General features: G+C 33.8%; 5 protein-coding genes across 5 annotated transcripts; 3 read left to right on the top strand and 2 right to left on the bottom strand.

Moving 5' to 3' along the window:
- On the top strand, window positions 1-5,263 carry SCAMP3 (Secretory carrier membrane protein (SCAMP) family protein). Its single transcript, XM_021435310.2, has 13 exons — window positions 1-320; window positions 1,003-1,065; window positions 2,023-2,124; window positions 2,228-2,290; window positions 2,737-2,770; window positions 2,858-2,980; window positions 3,281-3,343; window positions 3,439-3,532; window positions 3,914-3,959; window positions 4,054-4,121; window positions 4,524-4,572; window positions 4,768-4,833; window positions 4,928-5,263. Exons 1-13 carry the CDS (start codon window positions 267-269, stop codon window positions 5,012-5,014), a joined length of 912 nt encoding a protein of 303 aa, XP_021290985.1. The 5' UTR covers window positions 1-266; the 3' UTR covers window positions 5,015-5,263.
- Window positions 5,264-5,721: 458 nt separating this feature from the next.
- LOC110426738 (Pentatricopeptide repeat (PPR) superfamily protein) lies at window positions 5,722-9,368 on the top strand. The gene has a single exon (XM_021442033.1). The coding sequence runs from the start codon at window positions 5,956-5,958 to the stop codon at window positions 8,977-8,979; it is 3,024 nt and encodes a 1,007-aa protein (XP_021297708.1). The 5' UTR covers window positions 5,722-5,955; the 3' UTR covers window positions 8,980-9,368.
- A 453-nt stretch (window positions 9,369-9,821) lies between these two features.
- LOC110417219 (Pentatricopeptide repeat (PPR-like) superfamily protein) lies at window positions 9,822-12,241 on the bottom strand. The gene has a single exon (XM_021429460.1). It carries the CDS (start codon window positions 12,194-12,196, stop codon window positions 10,283-10,285), a length of 1,914 nt encoding a protein of 637 aa, XP_021285135.1. The 5' UTR covers window positions 12,197-12,241; the 3' UTR covers window positions 9,822-10,282.
- Window positions 12,242-14,235: 1,994 nt separating this feature from the next.
- On the bottom strand, window positions 14,236-14,882 carry LOC110428063 (putative flavin-containing monooxygenase 1). Its single transcript, XM_089785584.1, has 3 exons — window positions 14,859-14,882; window positions 14,531-14,753; window positions 14,236-14,432 (listed from the first exon to the last, which is right to left on the bottom strand). The coding sequence occupies exons 1-3, from the start codon at window positions 14,880-14,882 to the stop codon at window positions 14,236-14,238; spliced, it is 444 nt and encodes a 147-aa protein (XP_089641710.1).
- Window positions 14,883-24,661: 9,779 nt separating this feature from the next.
- LOC110418736 (uncharacterized) lies at window positions 24,662-25,454 on the top strand. The gene has a single exon (XM_021431542.2). It carries the CDS (start codon window positions 25,104-25,106, stop codon window positions 25,308-25,310), a length of 207 nt encoding a protein of 68 aa, XP_021287217.1. The 5' UTR covers window positions 24,662-25,103; the 3' UTR covers window positions 25,311-25,454.
- The last annotated feature ends 600 nt before the right edge of the window (window positions 25,455-26,054 follow it).

The following is a 26,054-nucleotide window of genomic DNA, read 5'->3' as shown; positions in this document are numbered from 1 at the left end:
CGCGAAAGTCTTTCCGTCGTCTTGTTCCTTATATTTTCTCTCCAAACGAACACCCTTCCATTCCAAAAATAAACCATATCCACCCGTTGCTATAATCAGCCCCTCTCCTCTCTCATTTCCCTTGATCCTCTTCTCTATATTTTCTCGACATTGATCTTCTTTCCAACACTAACTTTTTTTTTGCTGCCAAATAATCTCTTTTAGTGTCCCAAATTCAGATCTATCCCGCATTGTTTTAGTATTCGGAGTTCCCCTTTTGTGATTCGATGAGTCGCTTCGATTCTAACCCTTTCGACGAGGAAGAGGTCAATCCTTTCTCGGTAAGTTCCATACTCACGCATTTACGTATCCGAATCCCGCTTTCCATAAATGTCAAAGGCCTACGATTGCGAATATGCATATTTTCTGTTGTTTTTCTTTTTTCGAGATTTCATCGATAGTTTTTGTTGATTTGGATGGTTGATTGACCAAATTGCTAGATCTGATTAATATTCCGCTGCCAATCGGAATTGTTATTGTTAGAAATTGTTTTACTTTTGGGAAAGGATCTCGTGTTTTCCATAATGTAGCTCTAGTAACTCTGTTTATTTAATTTTCTTTTCCGTTGAGCGACATAAGGCTCTGTTGGTTTGGGACAAAAAGCTACGAATTGAATGAAACTTTTGTTAGACTCTAATAATACCATCCTTTTGAGATGTAATTTTTAAACATAGACAAATTTGATTTGAATTTGACATGTTGATTTTTGCCCACGAAAAACAAGATAAATAAGCCTTGTTTCTGATATGTAAAGCTGGTACATGTGGCTTCATGGAATGTAGTATTTCTTTGGTGAATATTGTTTCCTTGTTTCCCTTAAGCTTGACCACACACAGCTTTGTTGCAGTATATCCTTGGAAGTTATAAGTAATGATTTAATTTGTGCCATTGAATTGTTGTTGAAGTTCTTCATTATTGTTTTTGCTTATCATGGCCTGTATGGATTCATTTTATTTATTGCAGGACCCAGCTGTCAGGAAAGGCTCAGGGCAATCAAATTATGGTGGAGGTGCCTTTTATACTACAGTAAGTACTATTTCCCTACAATTTTCTGGTTACCTTTACCTTCATAATGTTTGATAGTGGCATTTAAATTGTTGAGAACTGCAAACATTGGTTGAATAGTAAACATACTTAACTGTTATCTATGTCTCTCTTGCATAGCTTGGTTGTGATGACTGTTCAAAGGCTATCATTGATTTTGCCACTACGGTCATGCTTTGACTTGATTCTAATGATTGGTAGTGGCACTAGAATATTAGTAGTTATAGTGGTTGCAATGATGAGAGTGATTGTCATTATGGTGAAGATGCTAGCAGCATTTGAAGCTAATGAATATCCATCATGGAAATGCCTTGCTTATTAAATGGTCTTTGTGGTGGTTGCTACTGTTAGCAATGGTAGTGGTACCAAAATTCTTTTCATTGATGAATTCATAAATCTTCCTAGCCACTACATTGTATTTTGCTGGATTTCAGCCAGTAAATTCCATTTTTCCCCACTTTTAAGTAGCTCATTTACTTCAAATGAAAATCAGATAGATTCAAAACAAGGTGCTGCATCAAAGACTGAATTACTCAGCGCAAAGAATGAACACAAAGCTCAGGGAGAGCAATAATGGACAGATGAGCTTGCTTTCTCCTTGAGACAGGATGCATGGCTTGAAAGTCATGTACATCCTGATATTTAGGAAGATGGCCAGTTGAATCCTGATTGTAGGTGCAGTTTTGTGCATTGTTTTTTATCCCAAATTTGTATGGGACTCATTTTCCCATTGGCTTATGCCTTGCTTGCTTTGTGAAATTTTTGTGCTAGAATGCTTGTTGGTGATGCAATTGTATCTCAATTGACTGGTTTATTTTCTTATCTTGCATATGCAGTTATGCATATGTCATGTGCTTGTGTATGCATGATGTACCGATCCTGTGCAATTGCTTACAATCTTGCTTGTGTTACTTCTAATTTTAAATACACAAATTTTAGAATCCTGGTAGTGTTCCTCCTGCAACATCAAGGCTGTCACCCCTTCCTCCTGAACCGTATGACCGTGGTGCAACAATAGATATTCCTCTTGATTCTGCAAAGGTATCCTAAAATGTTCCAGATATTGAACAGCCTACTGTGTGTGGTTCTGAACATTCTGTTTAAGCAAAATACTTGTTGTCATCTTTTGTCTCATCAACTGTAGGATTTAAAAGCGAAGGAAAAGGAACTTCAAGCAAGAGAGGCTGAATTGAAAAAGCGAGAACAGGTAATTTTTGGTTGCTTGTTTGCATTTGAGCAAGGCTGGCTGAGGAATTATAAATTTGGTGCTTCCAATTAATTATTTGAGATATTTGATGTCAATGGCGGCTGGTTACTCCTTTAGAATTGCAGTTTCAATTATAAACATTTCCAAATTAATTTAGTTATTGGTAACTCGGCACAAAGAATCGAAAGCATAGTTTTTGAATCTCAATTTCTGGCTCATATTTTAGTTTAATTTGTCTTTCTGTACGAGTGCCTGTAAAATATCTTATATTCTGAATTGTTTTCTTTTTCATTGTGAAACTTCTAAACGCTGAAATGAGTTGATCCTTAAATGTACATTTGGAAGTTGTATGTAACTAGTGTTGTCTGTAGCGTGGTTTTGCGATTCCTTTTGCTTTTAGTATAAATTATCTTCCTAGTAACTGATGCTATCTTTACATTACGCAGGAATTGAAAAGGAAGGAGGATGTAATAGCACGTGGTAGGTTCTTTTCTATTATTGTTGACTTAATGAGCTTGTGCATTACCTATCTGATTTGGACATGTGTTCTTGCCTTTTTCTTGGCAGCTGGAATAGTAATAGAGGAGAAAAATTGGCCCCCATATTTTCCTATTATCCATCATGACATTGCAAATGAAATACCAATCCACCTACAAAAGATGCAGTATGTTGCTTTCACAACATTGTTAGGTGAGTTAAAAATAAGGTTTTTTTGGTTCTTTCGGAAAAGGTTTCAATGTTTTAAGCATCACAGTGCTTGGGTTTAGAATTGGATGGTCTTATTGCTTTGGTCTATTTTTTTCTGATCTAGTTATTTCTCTCTTACTCTTTTAATATATTAGCATTAGGTGAGTCTTTCAGTTAAAATGAGATGGATCTTATTGGTTGTAATGTTCATTTCCTGTTCATGTCTTGGAGAATGTCTAAACACAAATTTGTTAAGGTGGTCTATTTTAACTTAAGTCTCTTAATTTATCTGGACATGGGCAGGTTTGGTTCTTTGTCTTTCATGGAATATAATAGCTGTTACTACAGCCTGGATCAAGGGAGAAGGTGGGTTTTGAAAGTTACTCAGCATAGGCCTTAATTATTGTTTAATTGCTATTTTGGTATCTTTTATCGTATTAAGAATTTATATTTTGTTCCAGGTCCGACAATTTGGTTTCTTTCCATCATATATTTTATATCTGGGGTACCTGGTGGCTATGTGTTGTGGTATCGCCCTCTTTATCGTGCCATGAGGTACTACTTTTGGGTTATTCCATATTTGGTTTATGACTTATCAAATCTTTCTCTATCTAATTATTAGTTATAAAGATTATAGTGCTTTCTGTGATTATTTCTACTATCTGGACTCCTATGTCATGAACCAATTGGAAATTTAGATCCAATGATCATAAAAAATGTTTGCTGCTTCCAGATGGTGAGATGATATAAGGATACCCTATACATCAACCATGTACCCTTGAAATTTATTTTAAACAATGTTATTGTGAGCTGAAAAAAACTATGTGAATAATTTGGAAATGCCACTCGTAGTTACACACTTAGATTTACAATATATGTTACGTTTTATCCCTATCCTTGATCTTATCTTATGTTATGCTTCTATTCCTTTTAAAGGACTGATAGCGCATTGAAGTTTGGATGGTTTTTCTTGTTTTACTTGGTAAGCTTATTGTTTTCTCATTGTAATTGTTCTATATTCATCGAGGATATGTTGGAAAGCTCCTCATTTCTGATTCGTCTCTTCCACCTTCCAGTTGCATATTGGCTTTTGCATCTTTGCTGCAGTTGCTCCCCCAATTATTTTCAAGGGAAAGTCTCTTGCGTAAGTTTGTTTGACCATTTTCCTTCCAGGGCAATTTTGCTTGTTACATTTCTTTTTCAGAAAAAGGTTTTCATTGTTTAATTCTTTATAGAGAAGGTAACAATTTTGAGAAGGAGTGGATGTAAAAACTTATGATTTCCATGGGCTGGTTTGAATATTTGTCCCTGAATAATCAGCCACATTTTGTATTTTACACTTTTATTGTATTAGACAATCTGAAGGGAAGCAAGCCTATCACCTTGGCAGCCCCTATTGGAACCAACCACATTTTTACCGTCTCTTAATTGTTCCGCTGGAAAATGTGTTTTAATTATTCATGTAGGAACACTAGCTTTAATCATGTTTTTGTTTCTCTATGGAAATCTATAGCTGATGTATTTTATTGTATAATTCTTTGCACAGAGGTATTTTGCCTGCAATAGATCTCTTGGGCAACCATGCTTTGGTGGGGGTAAGTCTCAAGCCATTAGGACACCATAGTTAATATTCAACTACATAGTTGTAGCATCAACACTATTTAGGATCATGATTTTATGAAGTATAGTCTTGAGTAGAATCATACTAAAATATATGTCTGTTTCTGGTCTACTATTCATTGTGTCTTTGAGAAAGCTTGACATTTTCCATGCTTCATTTTGAGTTGCAGATATTCTACTTTATTGGTTTTGGATTTTTTTGCGTTGAATCACTGCTCAGTGTCTGGGTTATTCAGGTTCACTAATCCCTCTTGTTTCATTACCTATCCAGCAAAACTGCTCCACTCTTGTTTCCACTTAGCCTCTGTGTTTTCTTGTTTAAACTTGCAGCAAGTTTACATGTATTTCCGAGGTAGTGGTAAAGCTGCAGAGATGAAGCGGGAGGCTGCAACAAGAACCATGATGGCAGCACTATGATAGGGAGACTCTAATAGAAGATGGCATTTGCAGGCGGACTAGGATTTGTCCAAGAAATTCCCTTACTTGTTCTTCCCATACACCATTGGTGCCTTTCTGGCCGGCCTATTCATTTTATTAATGTGTTGTTTTAATTATAATTCTGAATGAAGAATGTTGAGAAATCAGATAAAGTTGAAAGCAAAGATAATCAAAGTTTTTGTCTGGTTTTTACCAGGCTAACCCCTGTTTTCCCCATATTTCATTTCAGTAGTGTTGTTATGCATAGAATGGTTTGTATGCTTGATCTCTGCTTCCGGGGAGAAATGCCGAGTATCTGACACGGGCGGATTTACATAATAATTAGTGCTTTCTTTTTCCCACTTTAATTTTTTTTAACGCGACACGTATGTATAGAATTTAGGTTCTATTACACAATCAGAAAGAGTTTATATATGGCAATCAAGTTATGTTTTGCTTGTAAATAAATCCTTAGATCTAACAAGCCATATGAGGTTTTAACGTCTCTATTTCAAACAAGTTATTATTGTGAATCAGTGGATATAAAATAAATACGCAAAGAGGTGAATAATTTAATCTATTACATTTATTTTTTAATCATATTATATCAATGAAAAATAAATAAAATAAACAAACAATGTCAAAATTTGTCAGTGAATCAAATTAAGAATTATTTCCAAAAAAAAGAAAAGAAAAGATTTTTATTAGCATTTTCATTTCCTTTCTTTGGTTTTTCCCTCCCTTTATGGAGTTGGGCGTTAGTTAGGGCTGAGTAGTGTAAAGTGCCGCAGAATCACAGAAACTTCCTAATCTAGGAACCCTTAGAGGCTGACAAATAAAAAACTTGGCCAAAAACGCTACAAAATCATTGGGCGTAAACCCTAAACCTTCACCGAAAGAAGAGATTCAGAAACCCAAAAACGCAAGCCGAAAAGGAAAAGATGCTACAGAGCTACGGTTCAAGAGAATTGGGGCATCATAGTTTACAGCGCGACATCTTGGTTTCACCAAGTAAGCTTCCTCACCTCCATTTTCCTGGTGCAGCTAGAGTGTTTTTGGGGTATAATCATGACCAAAGATTTTCTAGAAAACAACACTTTCCTGAGCAAGGCTCAAGTGCAAGCGTACCCTCGTGTGCCCAGAAGCAGTATTCAAGAGGATTTGGGGTTTCTATAGGGTTTAAGCTACAGTGTCTCTCTAAAACCCTGTTTTCGCCCACTAAAAGTTCTTCAAATAATGTTAAAAAGAAGAGGTATAAAGGTGTTTTGCCTTCGATTCTTAGGGCTTTGGAGTGCGATACGGACGTAGAGAAAACCCTTAGTTCGGTTTGTGAGAATTTGAGTCCGAAAGAACAGACTGTGATACTCAAAGAACAGAGTAACTGCGAGAGAGTTATTCGGGTTTTTGAGTTTTTCAAGTCACTGAAAGACTATGTGCCGAATGTTATTCATTATAACATCGTGCTTCGAGCTCTGGGGAGAGCTCAAAAATGGGATGAGTTAAGGCTTTGTTGGATTGAAATGGCGAAAAATGGTGTTTTGCCCACAAACAATACTTATGGAATGCTTGTTGATGTTTATGGGAAGGCTGGTCTGGTGAAAGAAGCACTTTTATGGATTAAGCATATGAGACTCAGAGGACTTTACCCTGATGAAGTCACAATGAATACCATTGTTAAGGTTTTGAAGGATGCTATGGAGTTTGATAGGGCAGATAGGTTTTATAAAGATTGGTGCATTGGGAAGGTGGACTTGAATGATCTTGAGTTGGATTCGATGATTGATTTTGAAAATGGGTCTCGTTTAGCTCCCGTTAGTTTTAAGCATTTTCTATCAACTGAGCTTTTCAGGACAGGTGGTAGGAGTCCTGTTTTGGAAACTTTAGGTTCACCAGACACAGAAAGTTCTATTAGAAAGCCACGACTAACGTCTACATACAATACTTTGATTGATTTGTATGGAAAAGCTGGGCGCCTCAGGGATGCAGCTGATATCTTTGCTGAAATGTTAAAATCTGGTGTGGTGATGGATACTATCACATTTAACACTATGATCTTTACTTGTGGAAGTCATGGCCACTTCTTGGAGGCAGAATCTTTGCTTAGTAAAATGGAAGAAAAGGGTATACCTCCCGACACAAAGACTTATAACATCTTTTTGTCTCTGTCTGCTGGTGCTGGAAATATTGAGGCGGCCCTGGAATATTATAGGAAGATCAGGAAGGTAGGTCTTTTCCCTGATATTGTAACTCACAGAGCTGTTCTTCATATATTATGTGAGAGGAATATGGTTCAAGAAGTGGAGACTGTAATTGAAGAAATGGACAAATTTGGTATTCACATTGATGAGCAGTCTCTTCCTGTTCTTATTGAGATGTATATTGCCACAGGGTTGCTTGACCAGGCAAAGAATCTTTTTGAGAAGTTTCTTTCGAATTGTGAGCTTTCATCGAAGACACGTGCAGCAATTATAGATGCTTATGCTGAAAATGGGCTCTGTGCTGAAGCTGAGGCTGTGTTTTATGGCAAGAGATATTTGCCAAGGCAGAAGAAAGGTGTTGCGGAATACAATGTCATGGTCAAAGCCTATGGCAAAGCAGAACTCTATGATAAGGCTTTGTCTCTCTTCAAGAGCATGAGACATAATGGTACTTGGCCTGATGAGTGCACGTATAATTCCCTTATTCAAATGTTATCTGGAGGTGATTTAGTGGATCAGGCAAGAGATCTCTTAGGTGAAATGCAAGCAGCAGGATTCAAACCAAAGTGTCTAACCTTTTCCTCTCTTATTGCATGCTATGTCCGTCTTGGCCAGCTTTCTGATGCCGTTGATGGTTACCAAGAAATGATCAGTGCAGGGGTGAAGCCCAATGAAGTTGTTCATGGGTCTTTAATTAATGGGTTCGCAGAAATTGGTGATGTTGAAGAAGCTCTGCGATATTTTCGGATGATGGAAGAATCTGGAGTATCAGCAAATAAGATAGTGCTAACTTCGCTGATTAAGGCTTATAGCAAAGTGGGGTGTTTGGAAGGAGCAAAACAAATGTATGAAAAGATGAAAGATCTGGAGGGTGGTCCAGATATCATTGCATCAAATAGTATTTTAAATCTTTATGCAGATCTCGTAATGGTGTCTGAAGCCAGATGTGTTTTTGACAATTTGAAAGAAAAGGGAACCGCAGATGGGTTTTCATATGCAACTATGATGTATCTGTATAAAAGCATGGGTATGCTTGACGAAGCAATTGATGTTGCAGAAGAGATGAAACAGTCTGGTTTGTTAAAAGACTGTTCTTCATACAATAAAGTAATGGCATGCTATGTTACGAATGGCCAGTTACGTGGGTGTGGTGAATTGTTGCATGAGATGATTAGCCAAAAGATTTTGCCTGACACAGGGACCTTTAAAGTACTATTCACTGCACTCAAGAAGGGAGGCATTCCAATTGAAGCTGTGATGCAGCTAGAGTCATCATACCAGGAAGGGAAACCTTATGCAAGACAAGCTGTTATCATTGTTGTTTTCTCTTTGGTAGGCTTGCACGCTTTTGCACTTGAGTCTTGTGAGGCATTCACAAAAGCAGAAATAGCTCTTGAGTCTTTTGTGTACAATGCTGCCATATATGCTTATGGATCATCAGGGCACATTAATAAGGCTTTGAATATGGTCATGAAAATGCAGGATGAGGGCCTGGAGCCAGACCTTGTTACCTTTATTAATCTCGTAGGTTGCTATGGGAAAGCTGGCATGGTTGAAGGTGTGAAGAGGATATATAGCCAATTAAAATATGGAGAGATTGAGCCAAATGAATCCTTGTTCAAGGCCGTCATAGATGCTTACAGAAATGCCAACAGGCAAGACCTTGCTGAATTGGTCAACCAAGAGATGAAATTTGCTTTTGAAGGACGCGATTATTCCGAGTCCGAGGTTGAAGGTGAAGATGAAGAAATTACTCTAGACCTATAGATTTCAAATGAATATTCACGAATAGCTGAAATTTGCTTTCTAAGGACAAGTTTATTCTGAGTCCGAGGCTGAAGGTGAACACAAAGAAAATTCTCTAGACCCTTAGAACCCAATCTCTTAAGACTCCCAAGTGTTCCTAATGTATGCTATAAGCAACAGTCTCTGTAGGGTGTATACTGTATACTGAGCAATGTAAAAGCTTCCAAGATCTGGTGTGTAAATACTAGAGGTCAAAGTGATGAATGAATGTATAATGTAAATTCTGGCTTCTCTTTATACCAGATTTGCCTGTTCTTCTAAGTTGATTGTAGTCATGCGTTGTGATTGTCTGGTTCGTTGTGTTGGCCTCGTCCATGTTTGATTGGGAAGTCCAGGCAGAGTGATTCATTACTATGGGTGACACGATTCTCTTTTTCTAATAATCTGTAGAGGTGTACCAAGTATGTATGCCCTATTGATTGGAAAGTTCCCAGTTGACTGTAACCGAGGTGGTTGAGCACGAGTGTTTTCAGTTAGATGCACATCAATGCCTCGGGTTGATATCACATCAATGATTTTGATGTATTTCAGCTATGCAAGAGTAGTAAGCATGGCTACTTGGACCTATGATCAATCAAGTACCCAGCACAAATTTTGGCTACCGCAATTTTGCCAAGTTGGTTTTGTTAGTTTTTCTTCAGTTGGACTTTTCGGGATACGAACTGACCCAAGACATACCATAACACCAAATAGAGCGGCAACTAGCTAATGGCCTATAATCGTTCCTACAACAAGACTGGAGTCATTTACTCCAAAGGTATGGTTTAAAACGTTACCAAGGAATAACAAGAAAACAACTTGGAGCCATTATTTCAAACCCTAGAATCGATTTTACAATCCATACACATATCAACAGGGCCATTGCAGAATTAAGGCGAGGGAGTTCATTTTCTCCTATTATTGGTTTCACAAGTTACAATGATGGATTGAACAGGAGTTTCCCGCTTGTTCTGTAGATTCTGAAAGTGCCAATTAACCAGGTAAAGAACAAGAGAAATCATAATCAAATTTTCATAGCGCTAGAATATGGGAATTTAAGAAACTCTTTTTCAGCAGGAAAATTTGATTCGCAATGACTGCATTTGCCTGAATGGTTCAAACCGCCTGTCAGCTGGTCACTTCGGTGATTCTGCACCTTTAAACACAGCTTTTGATGCACGGCAGAGGCCATATGAAAGGAAAATTAAAGCTGTTTAGACATTTGCGACTTCATGAACTTTGAACCAGGCTAGAAAAATTGATTAACACCGATTTGTTCTCACCATCAGACAGGATCACTTATGCCTAGAAAACCATTTCTTCCAGGCATATCCACATCAGCCACATCAAGATAAGAACCCATGTTAGTGTTAGCCTCAACCCAGCTCCTGCCTGTAATCTTCTTGACTCCCCTGTCTTTCATTAGCTTCCTAACCTTTAAAGCATCATTCCATCGGCCAACTGCTTTATATACATTAGCCAGGAGAACATAACTCATATGGTAGTCAGGTGCTACTTCAATCATTTTCTTTGCAATGCGCTCTGCAGTACTTGAACTTGTACAGGTTGTGCAAGCACCAAGGAGAACAGCCCAAAGAGATGAATCATCTCTGAAGTCTGCACTCTCTATCAAATTTTCAGCTTCTTCCAGTAACCCAGCGCGGCCTAAGAGATCAACCATGCAATTGTAATGTTCAATTCCAGGTTTAATCCCATATGCCCTAGTCATTAAGGCAAAATATTTTCGCCCTTGATCTACCAAGCCTGTATGACTACAAGCGAAAAGGACTCCAATAAAACTAATATAATCAGGTTTAATACCCTTGTTGATCATCTCATCAAATATTCTTAGAGCTTCTCCACCTAATCCATTCTGAGCAAACCCATAAATCATTGAGTTCCATGTTATCAAATTTCTACTAGACATCTGCACAAAGATGCGATGTGCAAAATGAATACAGCCACATTTTGCATAAAGATCAACTAAGGCTGATTCTACAATAACATCTCTCCAACCACCCCTTCTCACATACTGACAATGAACTTCTTTACCTTGTCTTACAGCAGCCAAACCTGCACATGCACGGAGAACAGTTCCAAAACAGTAGAGATCCGTCTTATCCATTTCCCTGAAAATTCTAATAACAGATTCATAGTCTTTATTCTGACAGTAAACACCAAGCAATGCAGACCAAGAAACTGAATTCTTTTTTGACATCCTATCAAAAATACGCTGAGATTCATCAACCAACCCACACTTTCCATACATATCAAGAAGGCTACTCTCAACAACCACATTTCCGCAAAGTCCACAAGTAATGACCTTAGCATGCACTTGCTTCCCTTGCCTCAACCGCCCTAAATTACCACAAGCTGTCAATACTGTCCCAAATGTAAACCCATCCGGGCTCAAACCATGATTCCTATGCATCAAATAAAAGAACATCAATGCCTCCTCATACAAATCGTTCCTCGTGAGAGCCGAAATAACAGAAGTCCAACAAATAGCATCCGGTTCAGGCAATTCATCAAATATCTCACACGCCTCCTTCAACTGCCAATTCCTCCCATAAAAATCAGTCAACGCACTCGAAATTACACGATTCGAAACAAACCCGCGTTTTATAACCACCCCATGAAAGCACCATCCCAGCGTCAACTTCCCAAGCTCCGAACACGCCTTGATCACGGCAGATAAAGTGAATCCATTTGGCTCAACTCCAAAACCCAGCATTTCCCAAAACAATTCAAGCGAACTCTCAGGTTTACCCGCTTTAATGTACCCCGAAACCATCGATGTCCACGATATAACATCTTTCACAAACAGCCCATCAAAAACCCTCCGAGTTTCTGTAAAATCAGGACCCAACTTATAATACAGAGCAAGTAAGCTATTGCCGACGAAACGATCCGTTTGGAGACCAGATTTAATAACGTGGGCATGGAATTGGAGCCCATGAGAAAAAGATTGAACATTTGTGCAAGTTTGCAAGAGGGAAGCGTAGAGTAATGGTTTTTTCGAAGAGGATGTTTCGGAAGGGAAACGTAGGGTGTTTAGGAGATGGATAGCAGGGAAAAGTTGAGCTGATTTGCAAAAATGGAGGATCTGAGAATGTTTGTCTGATGGGGTTTTGAAGGGAAATGTGGGGTTGAAAGAAGCAAAAGAGCAGCAATGGCGTTTAAAGAAGGAGAGCTTCATCCAACTGGTTTTTGAATAAATGCCTCTTCGGTGTTTTCAAGCTTTTAAAAGTACCCGCCTTTTTGCCTCCTCCTGTCGCTGTTGTCTTACTCCATTGGCCTCGTGGCTTGTACGAAACACTCTCAAGTCTCTACTATGATGTGAATGTAGCCATGCAGTCACGAATTTCCTTCAATTTTTATTTTATCTTCTTTTTTTCAATGAATATATATATATATATATATATATCTCTCTTATCATATTTATTTTACAAACATCCATACAAATTATTAACACCTTAACACCTTGTAATGATAAAAGTAGAAAAAGATGATATATACTTGTGTTGAAGAAGGAGAGCTTTGACTAGAGTCGACCACTTGCACTAGAGATTGTGAAGAAGGTATAATAATACTCATGGTAAAGGGGCTGTTGATGGTAAATGAGCTGCAACAGCGAAAAGCACAATGACAATTTACTGACGGATTCACGAGCTACGTTTGGTTTCAATTAATGATAGCATAAACATCCAAAACACTAAGCAAGGTTACTTGCTCATGTGGTAGACGACCATAGACACGACCGTGACATGGAAGCTTGGGTGGAGAAGGTAGGACATGTTTCCACGACGCTTCTGTGTCTTCTTTCAGCTATGGCATTCTGCTGGAAAGAAGTTAAATCTTTTCATATTCACCACCAAAATAACAAAAAGAAAAATTAATAATTAGACACAATAGATGTGCTGAATTAATTGTCAACCAACAATGCTTCATAACATATCTTACTTACTTTTCACAAGAAAAAAAATTAGATATATTAGGTAATTAAATTGACCCACAAAAGACATAGTACCTATAATTATCAATACAAGGAATATTGGTTGGTCCTAAACAGTATTGCACGGGTTTGCAAAATTTTGCGAATAATTAATTTTAACTATTATGTAATATGTTTTGGCTGAACATTGATTTTCAAGAATACGGCAGTGTTTGACTTCAAATTCTTCCAACAAGATGATCATGAAGGATGAATATAAACAATGCATGCATTAGATAGCAGATTAAAAGTAGAAAAATTGTAGCAAAGAAAAGTAATAAACAGATAAAGTATAAAAAATCTAAATATAAGCCAATGAACCATCTAATTGACAATTTACAAATCCAAACAGTTTAATCAGAAGCCAAACCTTTGCATCAAAAATAAATCAAACATATTGACCATTTTTAATAGTTGTGAGAAATAATCAACATTTTTTACATTTCATAAATTGAGTTGCATATAAGTCGAACCGTACGAAATATAGAGTTTTGAGCAAAAACTGTGAACCATAGTCTACATTGAATAAAAATACCTTCACACATATAGAACTGTAATCATAGCAAAAATTTAAATAAATATGTTACCAATCCATCAAACAAAATGTATACATCAGTACAATAAACAATATATGAATATACAAGGAAAAAATACGACAATCATCAGAAATTGTTATCATCATATGAGTTGTCGGGTCATTAATAGAATAAACAGTAAATGTTAAGCATAAAACAAACAATAAGATTCCATTAACGCAAAAATACATAAAGACACACAACAATAATCAATAACTATTATTATCATATTTATTCAATTTTTATCAAATAAAAGAAAATAATAAAAAATAATAGTATCAAGTAAAAATGCTGAAATAAAATACACAAAAGTAAGAGAAAAAAATACATAACACTATAGACAACAGCTAAAATTAATCATTCACTTGCAGACAACGAACAATTTAATTATAATTAGTGACCAAATATCAGAATTCATGACAAACTTATAAAAAATAATACAAATATACAACTCCGATAAAAGCAAAACACCAACGGACTAAAAGTCAAAACTTAAAACGTATATTGCATAATAATACAAATAAAGACTAAAGATATAAAAAATCAAATAATCAATTTCATTCAAACATATATATGCGAGATGAGGGACAATAATTTATAAATAATAATAGACTTTGCCAAAGTCTCTTTTGCTGATAATTTCCAGAAGGTGCTCAAGATATAGTTTAGTTAAGAACTTTTATTAGTTACTAGCGGTGAAAGAATTGTTGCCAATGAACAGAGGAGGAAGCCTTCAACGGGCTTATGAACCAAAAGCTCTGGGAAGCGATTTAGGTATAAATAAGCTAGCGGCACTCCTAATGGAAGGTAATTGGGGATGCCCCACCGTTCAGTCTTGTATAATACTGTACAGGGAAGTTCTACACCTGGAAGCAGGATTAGATTGAAACTTTATTTTCAAGAAAATCCAGCCTGTGAGCTTTGCATACATCTTAATTAGAACTAAAAAACTTTGTAATCTTACCATTTGCTGTGGAAAATTCCATTGCAATGCCCAAGGCAGATTTGTGGAGTCCAACTACAACAATTCGCTTCCCTTTGATGCATCCAACAGCAAGTTCATAATCCATGGAGTGTATTACCTCACCGTGAAAGGTTTCTGGCCCTTTTCTTGGAGGAAACTCTGGAATGTTTAGAATGGCATTGAGCCGGCCAAGGCCAAGGACTACAAAGTCCACCTGGTAAACCTGAAGTTTGCATTTAAATGAAAATTCATCCAGTCATGGCATTATTTTTTTCTCATTCTCTTTGTTTCGTTGAGCTTTAGGATTATTATACACTTAATTACATACCTCTATAGAAGCTGAAGGGCTCATCAGTCCCACCTCAGAGATGCCATCTCTTCATCCAATGGCCCTTCAAAGTCAATGCGAATGACTTTGGCATTGAATCTGATGTCTCGAAACACATCAAAATTAGAGATAATAATGGTTATCATGTTACTAGGTATTTACCGATATCCAACTCGGTTATATAAGGTAAAAGTATTTTATAATCAAGTTTGAGATGAGTTCGGCTAATCATTTCACTATTTGTATTGGGATTGAGGACCACCCCTTGTGTGCTCGATATTTGAACTCAGATTATGTTAATATCCGGATTCCTCGAGTACCCAAATTCAATATCTATTTATAAATATTTTATTCGTATTTATATAATATATAATATATAATTAAATTAATATTTAAAACTTTGCAAACAATTCATTTTGATAGAAATTGACAGATATATGAAAAGTATCATTAGTCAAATTATTAATGTGATGTCATTAATATATTTAAATTAAAAAATTATTAGTCAAATTATGAATATCATATTATATTACAAAAGAATATAATGACTATTATATATATTCTTTTAATATAATTACATTTACTTTTTATTTTCGGTTCACTTTAAAAAAATTATAACTTATAAAATTATTAATTATAATATATATATTTTTATTTATATAAACTTATAATATATATACTTAAAAAAAGTTATCAAGTTGTGAGATTATAATAGTATTGGAACTTAATTATTTTTTTAATTTCATGTAATTAAGGTAGACAAACGCATATAATTAATTAATTTAATTCATGAAATTATGATTATTAATTAACTTGTAATGTTTTTTAATAGATATACTCTATATATTGTGTTAATTTATAAAGAATATAATTACTATTATAATATACTTTTAGTATATATACTTTAAATATAAACATATTTACTTTCTATTTTGTGTTAGAGTTACAAAAATCATAACTTATAAAATTATTAATTATAATATATGTACCTTTATTTATATAAACTTATAATATATACCTAAAGAGAAGTTATAAGATTAGAATAGTTTTGAAACCTAGCTATTTTTTTTAATTTCATGCAATTAAGAACAATCTCATATAGTTAATTAAATTAATTCATGAAACTATGATTATTAATTAACTTATAATGTCTTTTAATTTATACTTTATATATTTTGTTAATTTATAAAGAATATAATTACTATTATAGATATACCTTTAGTATACATACTTTAAATATAAACATACTTACTTTCTATTTTGTGTTAACATTACAAAAATTATAATTTATTTATTTTTTATTATTTATATTTAAATTTAAATTTTATTATTTGTGTGTTTTCATAAATTTAATTATTAGTAAATTATCTGAAATATGAATGAGAAATATTATTGTATATGGATACGAGTACTGATTCTGGTTCAAGTAATTGAGTACCTATGATGAGCATTTTAATAATACTTTTATATAATCGAGTTTTTAAATGGGTTCGAGTAGTGGGTATGTATTAAGGTTCGAGTTAAGATAATAAATTTAAAAAAGATTTAGGTAATTATAGGGTTTGAGTGCCTTATTTATTAATCGGATTCAAGTTCGGGTACCTTAAATTAACGGGTATCCTACCCATTGACATCCCTAGTCAAAATGATGAGCATAAGCTTTAACGTACTCCAGCACTTGATGGTGGCTAGGAAACTCTTCCGCGTTTGAAGATGGCCATGGAAAATTTGAATATTGATAAAATTGTTTTGAGGTATGAAGTTTTGTCATTTGAAGCAATGTGGTCCAAACTCCAACGATGTTGCTTTGAGACTAAAAAACTGTTGAATGGAAACCGGACTTTGTGATTTTGATAGAGGATAATTTTTATGAAGATGTCCTGACTAGAGTAAATTATCTTGCATTTAATCAGTTATTCATTGTAATCTACAATTATAATATATTAACATGTTACGTGAACATCATGTAGTATAAAATGACAAGCTTTAGTAGCACTGCAACGCTCATTTTTTGGTGTCACATCGTCGTGCTCTCAACCTTTAGTATGATGCACCCATCTAACCCAATGCCACGGCCACAAGCTTCTAGTGCTACAGCGGTGGTCCTTTCAGCACCGCGGTTTCAATCATCATGTTACTTTATGCACAGTCTGCATCTATCTATCATCTTTGGACATAATTTTCATCTTGATCTGCTCTGAACTAGGTGAAGTGGTAAGCATGAAAATTGTATCCCATTCTCTTAGCTTTCCAATGAATTAAAAATTAAATTAATTGGACCTCTTCAGCTCAAGTTATCTTTAAATTAATGTAACATGTATGAGTGACACTTTTACCATACTTATGCTATCATAACTCAATTTTACCTTGCTCATCACATATCCTGCATATAACCATGAAAGAAATTAGCAATAACTCTTTTTTAAGTAAATTAACCAAAATAGAGTAAAATTAAACTAAAACAACTTAATTTAACTATTCAACTAGTAATCTAACTTAACTTAGAAAAACACCTAAAATGCTAAAATCTGAACCTAAAACTCAAAGGTCTAGCTACTAAAGTCTTCAAAATGTGTTAAAAAAAACTTTATTTAATAGAGTTATCATCAACTTTACAAGTCCCTTGCAAGGCACTTTATATTCTATAGGCTTCATCCAATTAATGCTTAATAACTCCTTTTTTCTACTGACATAAAGGAAAACTCTATCACATATTGTTATATGATTAATTATACATTAAATGACAAGATATATTCCTTGACCAATCCAATTGGCTCAAGGGCATATAAAAATTGTTTTGGTTTCTCTCAAAACCAAAATTGATTGAAACCGACCAATGCATTCTCCTAATTAAAACATAGTTATGTCCGGCAATTAATTTCTAATGGAGTGATCATTATAACTTATGTGAAGTCTAGTGAAAACTTGGCAGATCCTTTAATGAAAAATCTTACTAGAGATTTTGTAAATAAGACTTCAATAAGGATAGGGCTCAAGCTTATAAATTGAAAGTCACCCATGGTGGGAACTCGACTCAACGCTTAGTATAATGTCAAGTCTTGAGTTCAAAGTGATAAAGTACACTATTTGTATATGGCTGCTAGCACATTAATATGATATATTATATTTCATCCCAAGTAAAGTGCTAGGTAATCGTAATATTAACGAAAGAATAAGTTATATACATTTAATAGACCCATAATATAAATTTGCTAGAATGCTTTACTTATGGGAGCATTCTTGATGGGATCTAGCTATGTGAATGTGAAGTGTAGTTGCTTCTAAGAGCTCAAGAGCTTGGCTTTAACACCACTCATGAAAAGAAAATACAAACACATGGCCATAAAAGTGTCAGCGGATACTGTACATTAATTGGTATTGAAATCATTGTGTGAGATGTGTTCAGTAAACAACATGGAATAACTGGTTCAAAGCATAGTCTACTCTACAATTTCGGTTAACTTTAACGCATTTTTACTAAGTGAAGGTTCAATCAGAAGACACCTTCATTTATGTAATCAATTTTCAAGATTATCGAGAATTTGGATTAATTTGAAAATAGCAGGAGATTGTTGAAAAATTTCAAATAAATAAATATGGGACACAATCCCATATTGGAAAAATCAAGTCTGTTGAAAATTAAAAATAAATGAAATGTCATGTCAATCGGAAAAAACCAATAACATGGAACAACTAGAAGAGTTTGCTGTTTCAAAAAAAAAGCATAAAGTTTGTAAACTTATCAAATTATTGTATGGGCTGAAACAAGCACCAAAATAACGGCATCAAAATTTTGATTAAGTCATTTTAGCTAATGGCTACAATATAAATAAATCCAAAAAGTGCATATATAGCAAATTCCAAATAGCAAAGGTGTTATAACTTGCTTATAAGTGGATGACATGTTAATTTTTGGCGTGGATTTGGAGCAAGTCAAGGAAACAAAGAAGTTTTTGTCAAATAATTTTACAATGAAAGATATGAGTGGAGTAGATGTCATCTTAGCAATTAAAATATTTCGAGATGAAAATAGCATAACTTTGTCAAAATCGCACTACATTGAAAAAATTCTAAAAAAAGTTTGATTCTAGTAATTATATACCAGTATCTATACCAATGGATCCTTAAATTAAATTAATACTTAATGTTGGTAAGGCTGTTGATTAATTACAATATGTAAGAGTGATTGGTTGCTTAATGTATGCAATGACATGTATAAAGACATATATAGCATTTGCTATTGGAAAGTCAAGTAGGTACACAAGTAATTTAAGTATTTTACATTGGCAAGCTATAAATATAGTACTAAGGTATTTAAAGAAAACAATCAATTATGGACTTTGCTATAATGGATATCCGTCAGTACTAAAAGGATATTTGGATGTTAGTTGGATTGCAAGTTTAAAAGATCATACTTTCACAAGTGGCTGGATTTTCATGCTAGGTGGTAGTGCCATTTCTTAAGAATCCAAGAAATAAACATGTATAGCGAATTCTACCATGGTAGTCGAATTTATTGCATTGGCCACTATCAATAAAGAAGCCAAATGGCTAAGAAATTTACTATATGGTATATCTTTGTAAGCTAAACCAATCTCTCCAATCCTTATCCATTGTGATAGTGAAGCAACTCTAACAAAAGCATATAGCCAAGTATATAATAGAAACTCTAGACATATTGGATTAAGACGTAACTATGTTCTATAGTTAATTTCTGATATAATGATCATTATAACTTATGTGAAGTCTAGAGAAAACTTAGTGGATCCTTTAACGAAAAATCTTATGAGAAATCTTATAAGTAAGATCTTAAAAGGGATGGGGATCAAGCTCATAAATTCAAAGTTACCCATCGTGGAAACTTGACTCAACACTTGATATAATGTCAAGTCTTGAGTTGAATGAGACAAAATACACCATCTATATGTGGCTGCTAGCACTATAATATGATATGTTATTTTTCATCCTAAGTAAAGTGTTAGGTACTTGTAATGGTAAGGAAAAGACGAGCTATATACTTTTAATAAAACCAAAACATAAATTTGTTAGAATGTTTTAGTTATGTGGGCGTTCTTGATGGGATCTACTTATGTGAGTATGAAGTGTGGCCACCTCTAGGACCTAAAAAACTTAGCTCTAACAACACTCATGAAAAAAGGATACAGATGCATGGCCATAAAAGCATCACCAGATATTGTGCATTCATTAATGTTAAAATTATTGTGTAAAATGTGTTTAGTTAACCAAATGAAATAGCCGGTTCAAAGCATGGTCTACTATGCAATTTTGATTAACTTTAACTTGTTTTCACTAAGTAAAGATTCAATCGAACGACACCTTTATTTATAAAATCAATTTCTAAGATTATCGAAAATTTGAATCAATTTGAAAATGATGGAGGATTGTTGGAAATTTTCAAATAAATAAATATAAGACACAATCCCATATTGGAAAAATCATGTTTGTTGGAAATTAAAAATAAATGAAAAGTCATGTCTGTTGGAAAAAATCAACAAACTGGTTGAAACAAACACATTTATGTCTATTAAGAATAGGCACCTAGGCCTATAAAAAGGACTCTCATTTGAACAACAAAACACATAACAGAAACCAACAGAACAACAATCTCTCTTTCTTTCTCCATATTCTCCAAGTTTTCTTCTATATCATTTTATTGTAAAAAATTTTTTATAGAAGTTTGATAATCTTGTCATACTCCGGTAAGTGCTCAATGGATTGATTACATCAGTGCAAAATAGCGTCAATCACTAGACTTCATTGTATCTTTAAGATTTATATACCGGTAACTCTTTTCACACTACAAGTGAAGACGAATACAACTTTAAGAAAAATAATATTGTTAGACATCTTGAAGCCAATTTCTTGATTTTCTAATCCCAAATTCTATCACTTTCTTCTCCTTTTCTTTTATCATTGAAGGTACAAAAGGGATCGAGCCATTAACAGCCTAAAAGGTTATTATAGCCCAGAAGGAGTGACTTGAATTGAGTTCTTCAAGGGGGAAAACTGATAGGAGATAGTTTAACGCGAAGATGAGCAACATAATTGATCTTGGTAAGAGGAGTCCGGTAATTGGAAAAGATGGTGGGTTTGGAAGAAATAGTAGAAGCAATGATGACATTATCAGAAGGGGATGATGCCATTGGCAGCATAATCCTGATTGATAAGTTAACTGAATCCTAATTTTATGTTTGAATTGTTTTTCCCTTCGATAAGCGTTGTGCACCCTCATATCTGGTTCATCATGAAAAACAAAATTACTTTCTACATTTCAATCTTGTTTCCAATGTTGATTTGACATTTCAAAGTTAATGCTTTAACTTTAAGATTTTCAATATTAAAATTTAAAAGTAAAATTTACAATATCAATGATATATAAATATATATATATATATATATGTAGATTCTAATGTAAAAGAAGTTAACGAATATAATAATTAAAATTAATATGAAATATAAATGTATATCATTTATATAAAGAGTTGCATGTGTTTAATAAAAAGAAAAATTACAAATTTGAGTCCTTTAAAAAAAATAAAAATTTATATCAAGAAGGAAGACATGCGTAATTTTATAAACCAGTTTAAAGTGATATATAATAGTTGTTAAGCCATCTAATTGTGGCATTAAGAGGCCAAATTTGATTGGGACAGTAGAGCATGGGTTTGTTAAAGCGGAGTCTTCAAAGTCATGGGTGATGATTCACATGAAAATTAAGTTAAGCAGAAGTTTGGTTAGGACTTGGCTTAGAAAATTTATAATAAATGAACAGCTCATGAAACACATGGCTTGTCTACTTGATTTAAGCACCGCAATCTTTCTTTTTTTTTCCTTTTCTCATGTGCCCTTTTCACACCAAAATCACAAAATTGTGCCGCCATTGAAGAAGATAAGAAGAATATGTTTCTAGAGATATCCTGCCATGCCACCTGCCTAACGCTTTATCACTAATTAATATCCTGGATGCAATAATAGAGCTATCACATTCACATGGTTGAATGTTGATTGTTGATAATCCATTTTTAGGTGTGGCACTTGGTACTTTGATGTCTGGCCTCGTTCATTTATCATCATGTCCATTTTAGTTTGAATGATGTATATCTAACAACGGAAAACTGGCCAGCACATGCAACAATTACTACTGTAGCATAACATGATCGATCTTTTCCTTAGCTCATAAGAATCTTTTTGCCAAACAATTGTTTCCTCGGATATTCAACGAAATTAATTCATATTTTAAAATTGCGTTTATGTTTCTACAGAAAAACACACAATATATAAAGTCAAGAGTAAAAGTACTACTACTACTAATAATAATAATAATTTTGTCAAGGACCAATATGAGAAAGAAAAGGATGGTAAAAAATTGTTTTAAAAACATATAATTTATACAAAGAAGGAGATTGGAAGTTTAAATTTTCAATCCTCATTATCTTTCTAAAAAGGCTGTATTCTTTTCTTTATCTCAAATTTGACGATAAATGGAAAAAAAATCACTAACTAAAAATTAGCAAGTACTACCAGACACCTACCCAAGATTTGATTTTCCCTTCGAAAAATTTTGATTTTCCCTTTGTCTTCTTTTAGTTAGTTAATGGTTGGGATTTGCGTTCCCATTTCCAAATGGAGCTAAGGCATATGCCTACGTGTCCCATATTTGCACCGTTAGGTAAGGTTGGTATTCTTGTCAATATCAAAACAGTGATCCAATCATGGTGTGATCTTCTTATTACAATAATATTATCATTGATGATTTGAGATCTTTTTATTTAGTTATTAGTAATCAATCAAGATTAGAAATCATCATGCACATAAAAATCAAATATCACTTCGTACCAAAAATAAAAATAACCATGTTTTAACATGTTAATAAATTAATAATTTTAATATTTTATTAACAGCTGGGGCTATTAGTGGTCCTAATTGTCTATTAACACTTCCCATTAACAACTTATAATTATAATTTTCTAAATTAGCCTCACTTAAATAACTTTTTATTCAAGTCAAATTTTAATTAATTATATTACTATTTATCTATTCATCCTCCTCATTACTCTCAATTACTCTCACCTTTTGTTTACACACCCTTTAACTCTCCATAACTTCTTATATTTCTTGTGGCTTTCATTGCTTTCTTTCTTCTCGGTAGGTTCAATTCATTAATTATAGATGAATCTAACAATGGAGTAGCAATAAATTGATGATGAAAACATAAAGTTCAATAAAATCTTTTGCCCTGATGTCGAAAATATCTTAACATTGGAGTTAAATTCTTATCTAAACATCCTTTCTTCTGGTATGTTCTTTTTTTTTTTTAATCTCAACTAAAACAAATACAAAACAATTATTTCGACAAATAAATTTGAAAAAAAGTCTATGTTGAGCAAAATTTTTAAAATAAAAAAATAAAAAATTATTTAAACAAAGAAAAAAAGAACATAAAAAAAAGAAAGCATGCCAAGATAAGAATTTAACTCCTACTTATTTCTCATTTGACAATCTTATCACACATAATCTGGGTCAATTTTCTTTATTTAAGGATTCTCAATAATCTTCTTTATTTACTCTCTCTTTATTCCATCAATTTTCTACTCAACTTAAACTTTGTACTTCTCAACTAAAACAAATACAAACCAGCTATTTAGATAAATAAATTTGAAAAAAAATGTTTATGTTGAATAGAATTTCTAAAATAAAAAAAATATTTAAACAAAGAAAAAAAGAACATACTAGAAGAAAGTATGCCAAGATAAGAATTTAACTCTAATTCTAAGCTTTTTTAATTATTTTTGCCATTACGGCAAGATATTTCATTGAAGTTCTTGTTTTCATCATCAATTGATTGGTGCTTCATTGTTAGATTCATCTAAAATTAATGAATTAAACTGAAAAAAAAAGCAATAAAGAGTCACAAGGAATATAATACGTAAGCAAAAGGTGGGAATAATTGAGATTAACTAAGAGTGTGAATAGATAAACAGTATTATAATTAATTAAAATTTGACTTGAATAAAAAATTATTTGAGTGTAATTTAGAAAATTACGATTATAAATTGTTAAAGGAGACTGTTAATAGACAGTTAAGAGTGCCAATAGCACCACCCTTTATTAACATGTGATTTATGAAATATTCATATTTTATTTCTTAAATAAGTTACATTGAATCAAATCAATAAACAAATGACCAGTACCTGCCGCAATCTGGTAGTGTTTTGCAAAGTCTCTATGTTAATGAAACATTGCTTCAGCTTTTCGAAAATAAAGTAAATAAATGAATAATAAAATTATATTTATTTTTGATAAATTATCTTTTAACCTTTTAAATTAGATGGAAATTCTTTGAATGGAAAACATATAATAATGAATTTGCTATCTAAACAAGATCATATACTTAACTGAAGTAAACCAAATGAGAGGAAATATATGTAGTATCTTTTGAGTTGGTTAAAATTTTTTTTTGAAGGATTAAAAATTTGGTATGTAAAAATTGTATATTTTAATTTTGAGAGGAAGTTTCTTATGTACATATTAAAAAAGGTAAATCATTATATCTTAATAAAAAATATTCTCATTTTTTAAAATAAAAATGAAATAATTAATCTAATCGCTTTCGATAATTTAATGCATGTAATGTTTGGCTGAATCTGGTCACAACCCGGAGACACAGCATATGCCACTACTTAGCTGCTAATACTGATTTTCCAAACTTTTTCTTCGCATGCTCAAATACCTTTGCAAACAAACACTTGCGAGGACTGCGTCCTAAATCAACAGCGACAACATCCGTTGCCAATTCAACCAAACAGGCTCGACTTTTTGCTGGCCCAAGTAATTGCAACGACTTCTCCCAATTGCTTCCTTCTCTATACGTGTACGGCCTAGATCCAGCTACTCTACACGTGTCGGAAACCCACATGGCTATCGTTTGACACTTAAACATAGAGTTACTCACCCCCCATTCTTCGTGAATGAAATGGTCAGATTCCAAAGCGAGGCAACCTCAAGTTGCTCGGCTTTTAAATCTCCCTCTCGTGCACATGTGTGTGTGTGTATATATATATATATGTATGACTGCCTTTAACCTTTTCTCTCAACAACAAGCTGCTAGAGTTCATCTAACCGATATTCATAAGGCACCGAGATTCGCAGCCTTGGCTTGCTGTCTAGCAAATCAGCACTCCAGAAAACGTCGGTCGGAAAAGCTAGAAAAAAGAAACAAAAATCATGGTGTGTTTCTGCTTTCTCGTTGATCAGACAAGGAAAGTGAGCAGAAGTAAACCGGCGGCGGGGTTTTGCTCGCGGTGCGGTGGGGGAGCTAGTGTAGCTGATATGAAAACTTCTACAAGGTTTTGCTATGTGCCTTTTTATTGGAAATCTTGGAGAGCAATTATATGTACTTTTTGTGGAGCAATTCTTCGATCTTACCGTTGAATTCATGGGATCCTACTAGTGTATCTGCTTTTGCTTTTGCATCTTTTTGCAAGGTCTAACAGTAAATTTAGCTGGAATCCGTAATATGTATGATTTCCATTCTTTAATAATTAGTTTAAGGAGTGATGTCCTCATTCTCATTTACATTTAACAGCCTTCAGTTTTGTATTTTTGCTTCCTTTTTCATTTTTTTCCACTTTTTTTTCTTCCATTTGACTCTGTAATGGGTTTAATCTAGCGACTTGGTTCTGTAACAGAAGTTCCGTTCCGGTTGCTTCAATGGAAGAATGAAAACTAGGGCGAAGGGCTGTAAGGGAAGAAAAGAAAAATGAAAACTTAGTGAGAGCTACCATAAATTATGGTCTATAAACAAAGAGCCATGGTAGTAATTAAAAACTGGAAAGTGCATAGATAATAGATCTGACACTCTGACGAAGACCATAAATTTGAATTGCCTTAATACCTTTAAAGATCAGCTCAAGACTGATCGCTTTCAATGGAAAAAAAAAAAAGAAGGGTGGTTGACAACTTAAATGAAAAGGACGGGTTTGTTACAGAACTAGTTATGTTGCATTTAGAAGTTCTTATTGTGTGTATTGTGAAAATATAAAATGAGCTTACGTTATTGTAGTGTTGATGTAAAATGTTTCAGCTGGCTGTTAACTCAGTGTGTTGATTGGCGTTTTTCCATAAATGTTTTGCCCATCGAATTAGGAAGCGGAGAGTAGATATAGACGCTGGGGT

Source organism: Theobroma umbraticum, unplaced genomic scaffold (assembly GCF_002168275.2).
Source record: "Theobroma umbraticum cultivar Fairchild unplaced genomic scaffold, ASM216827v3 scaffold_30.0, whole genome shotgun sequence".
NCBI lineage: Eukaryota > Viridiplantae > Streptophyta > Magnoliopsida > Malvales > Malvaceae > Theobroma > Theobroma umbraticum.
The sequence above is the reverse complement of the archived record's forward strand: the minus strand, read 5'-3'. Positions and strand labels throughout refer to the sequence as shown.

What these genes read in the sequence shown, in the direction of transcription:
- LOC110426738 (XM_021442033.1), top strand. Translation starts at nt 5,956, where the DNA reads ATGCTACAGAGCTACGGTTCAAGAGAATTGGGGCATCATAGTTTACAG.
- SCAMP3 (XM_021435310.2), top strand. Translation starts at nt 267, where the DNA reads ATGAGTCGCTTCGATTCTAACCCTTTCGACGAGGAAGAGGTCAATCCT. An exon ending in GGAGGATGTAATAGCACGTG is followed by an intron (nt 2,771 to 2,857) that starts GTAGGTTCTTTT and finishes TTTTCTTGGCAG; the next exon opens with CTGGAATAGTAATAGAGGAG. An exon ending in TTCAAGGGAAAGTCTCTTGC is followed by an intron (nt 4,122 to 4,523) that starts GTAAGTTTGTTT and finishes TTCTTTGCACAG; the next exon opens with AGGTATTTTGCCTGCAATAG.
- LOC110418736 (XM_021431542.2), top strand. Translation starts at nt 25,104, where the DNA reads ATGGTGTGTTTCTGCTTTCTCGTTGATCAGACAAGGAAAGTGAGCAGA.
- LOC110417219 (XM_021429460.1), bottom strand. Translation starts at nt 12,196, where the DNA reads ATGAAGCTCTCCTTCTTTAAACGCCATTGCTGCTCTTTTGCTTCTTTC.
- LOC110428063 (XM_089785584.1), bottom strand. Translation starts at nt 14,882, where the DNA reads ATGAGCCCTTCAGCTTCTATAGAG. An exon ending in GCCCTTCAGCTTCTATAGAG is followed by an intron (nt 14,754 to 14,858) that starts GTATGTAATTAA and finishes TGCAAACTTCAG; the next exon opens with GTTTACCAGGTGGACTTTGT. An exon ending in GGAATTTTCCACAGCAAATG is followed by an intron (nt 14,433 to 14,530) that starts GTAAGATTACAA and finishes TCCTGCTTCCAG; the next exon opens with GTGTAGAACTTCCCTGTACA.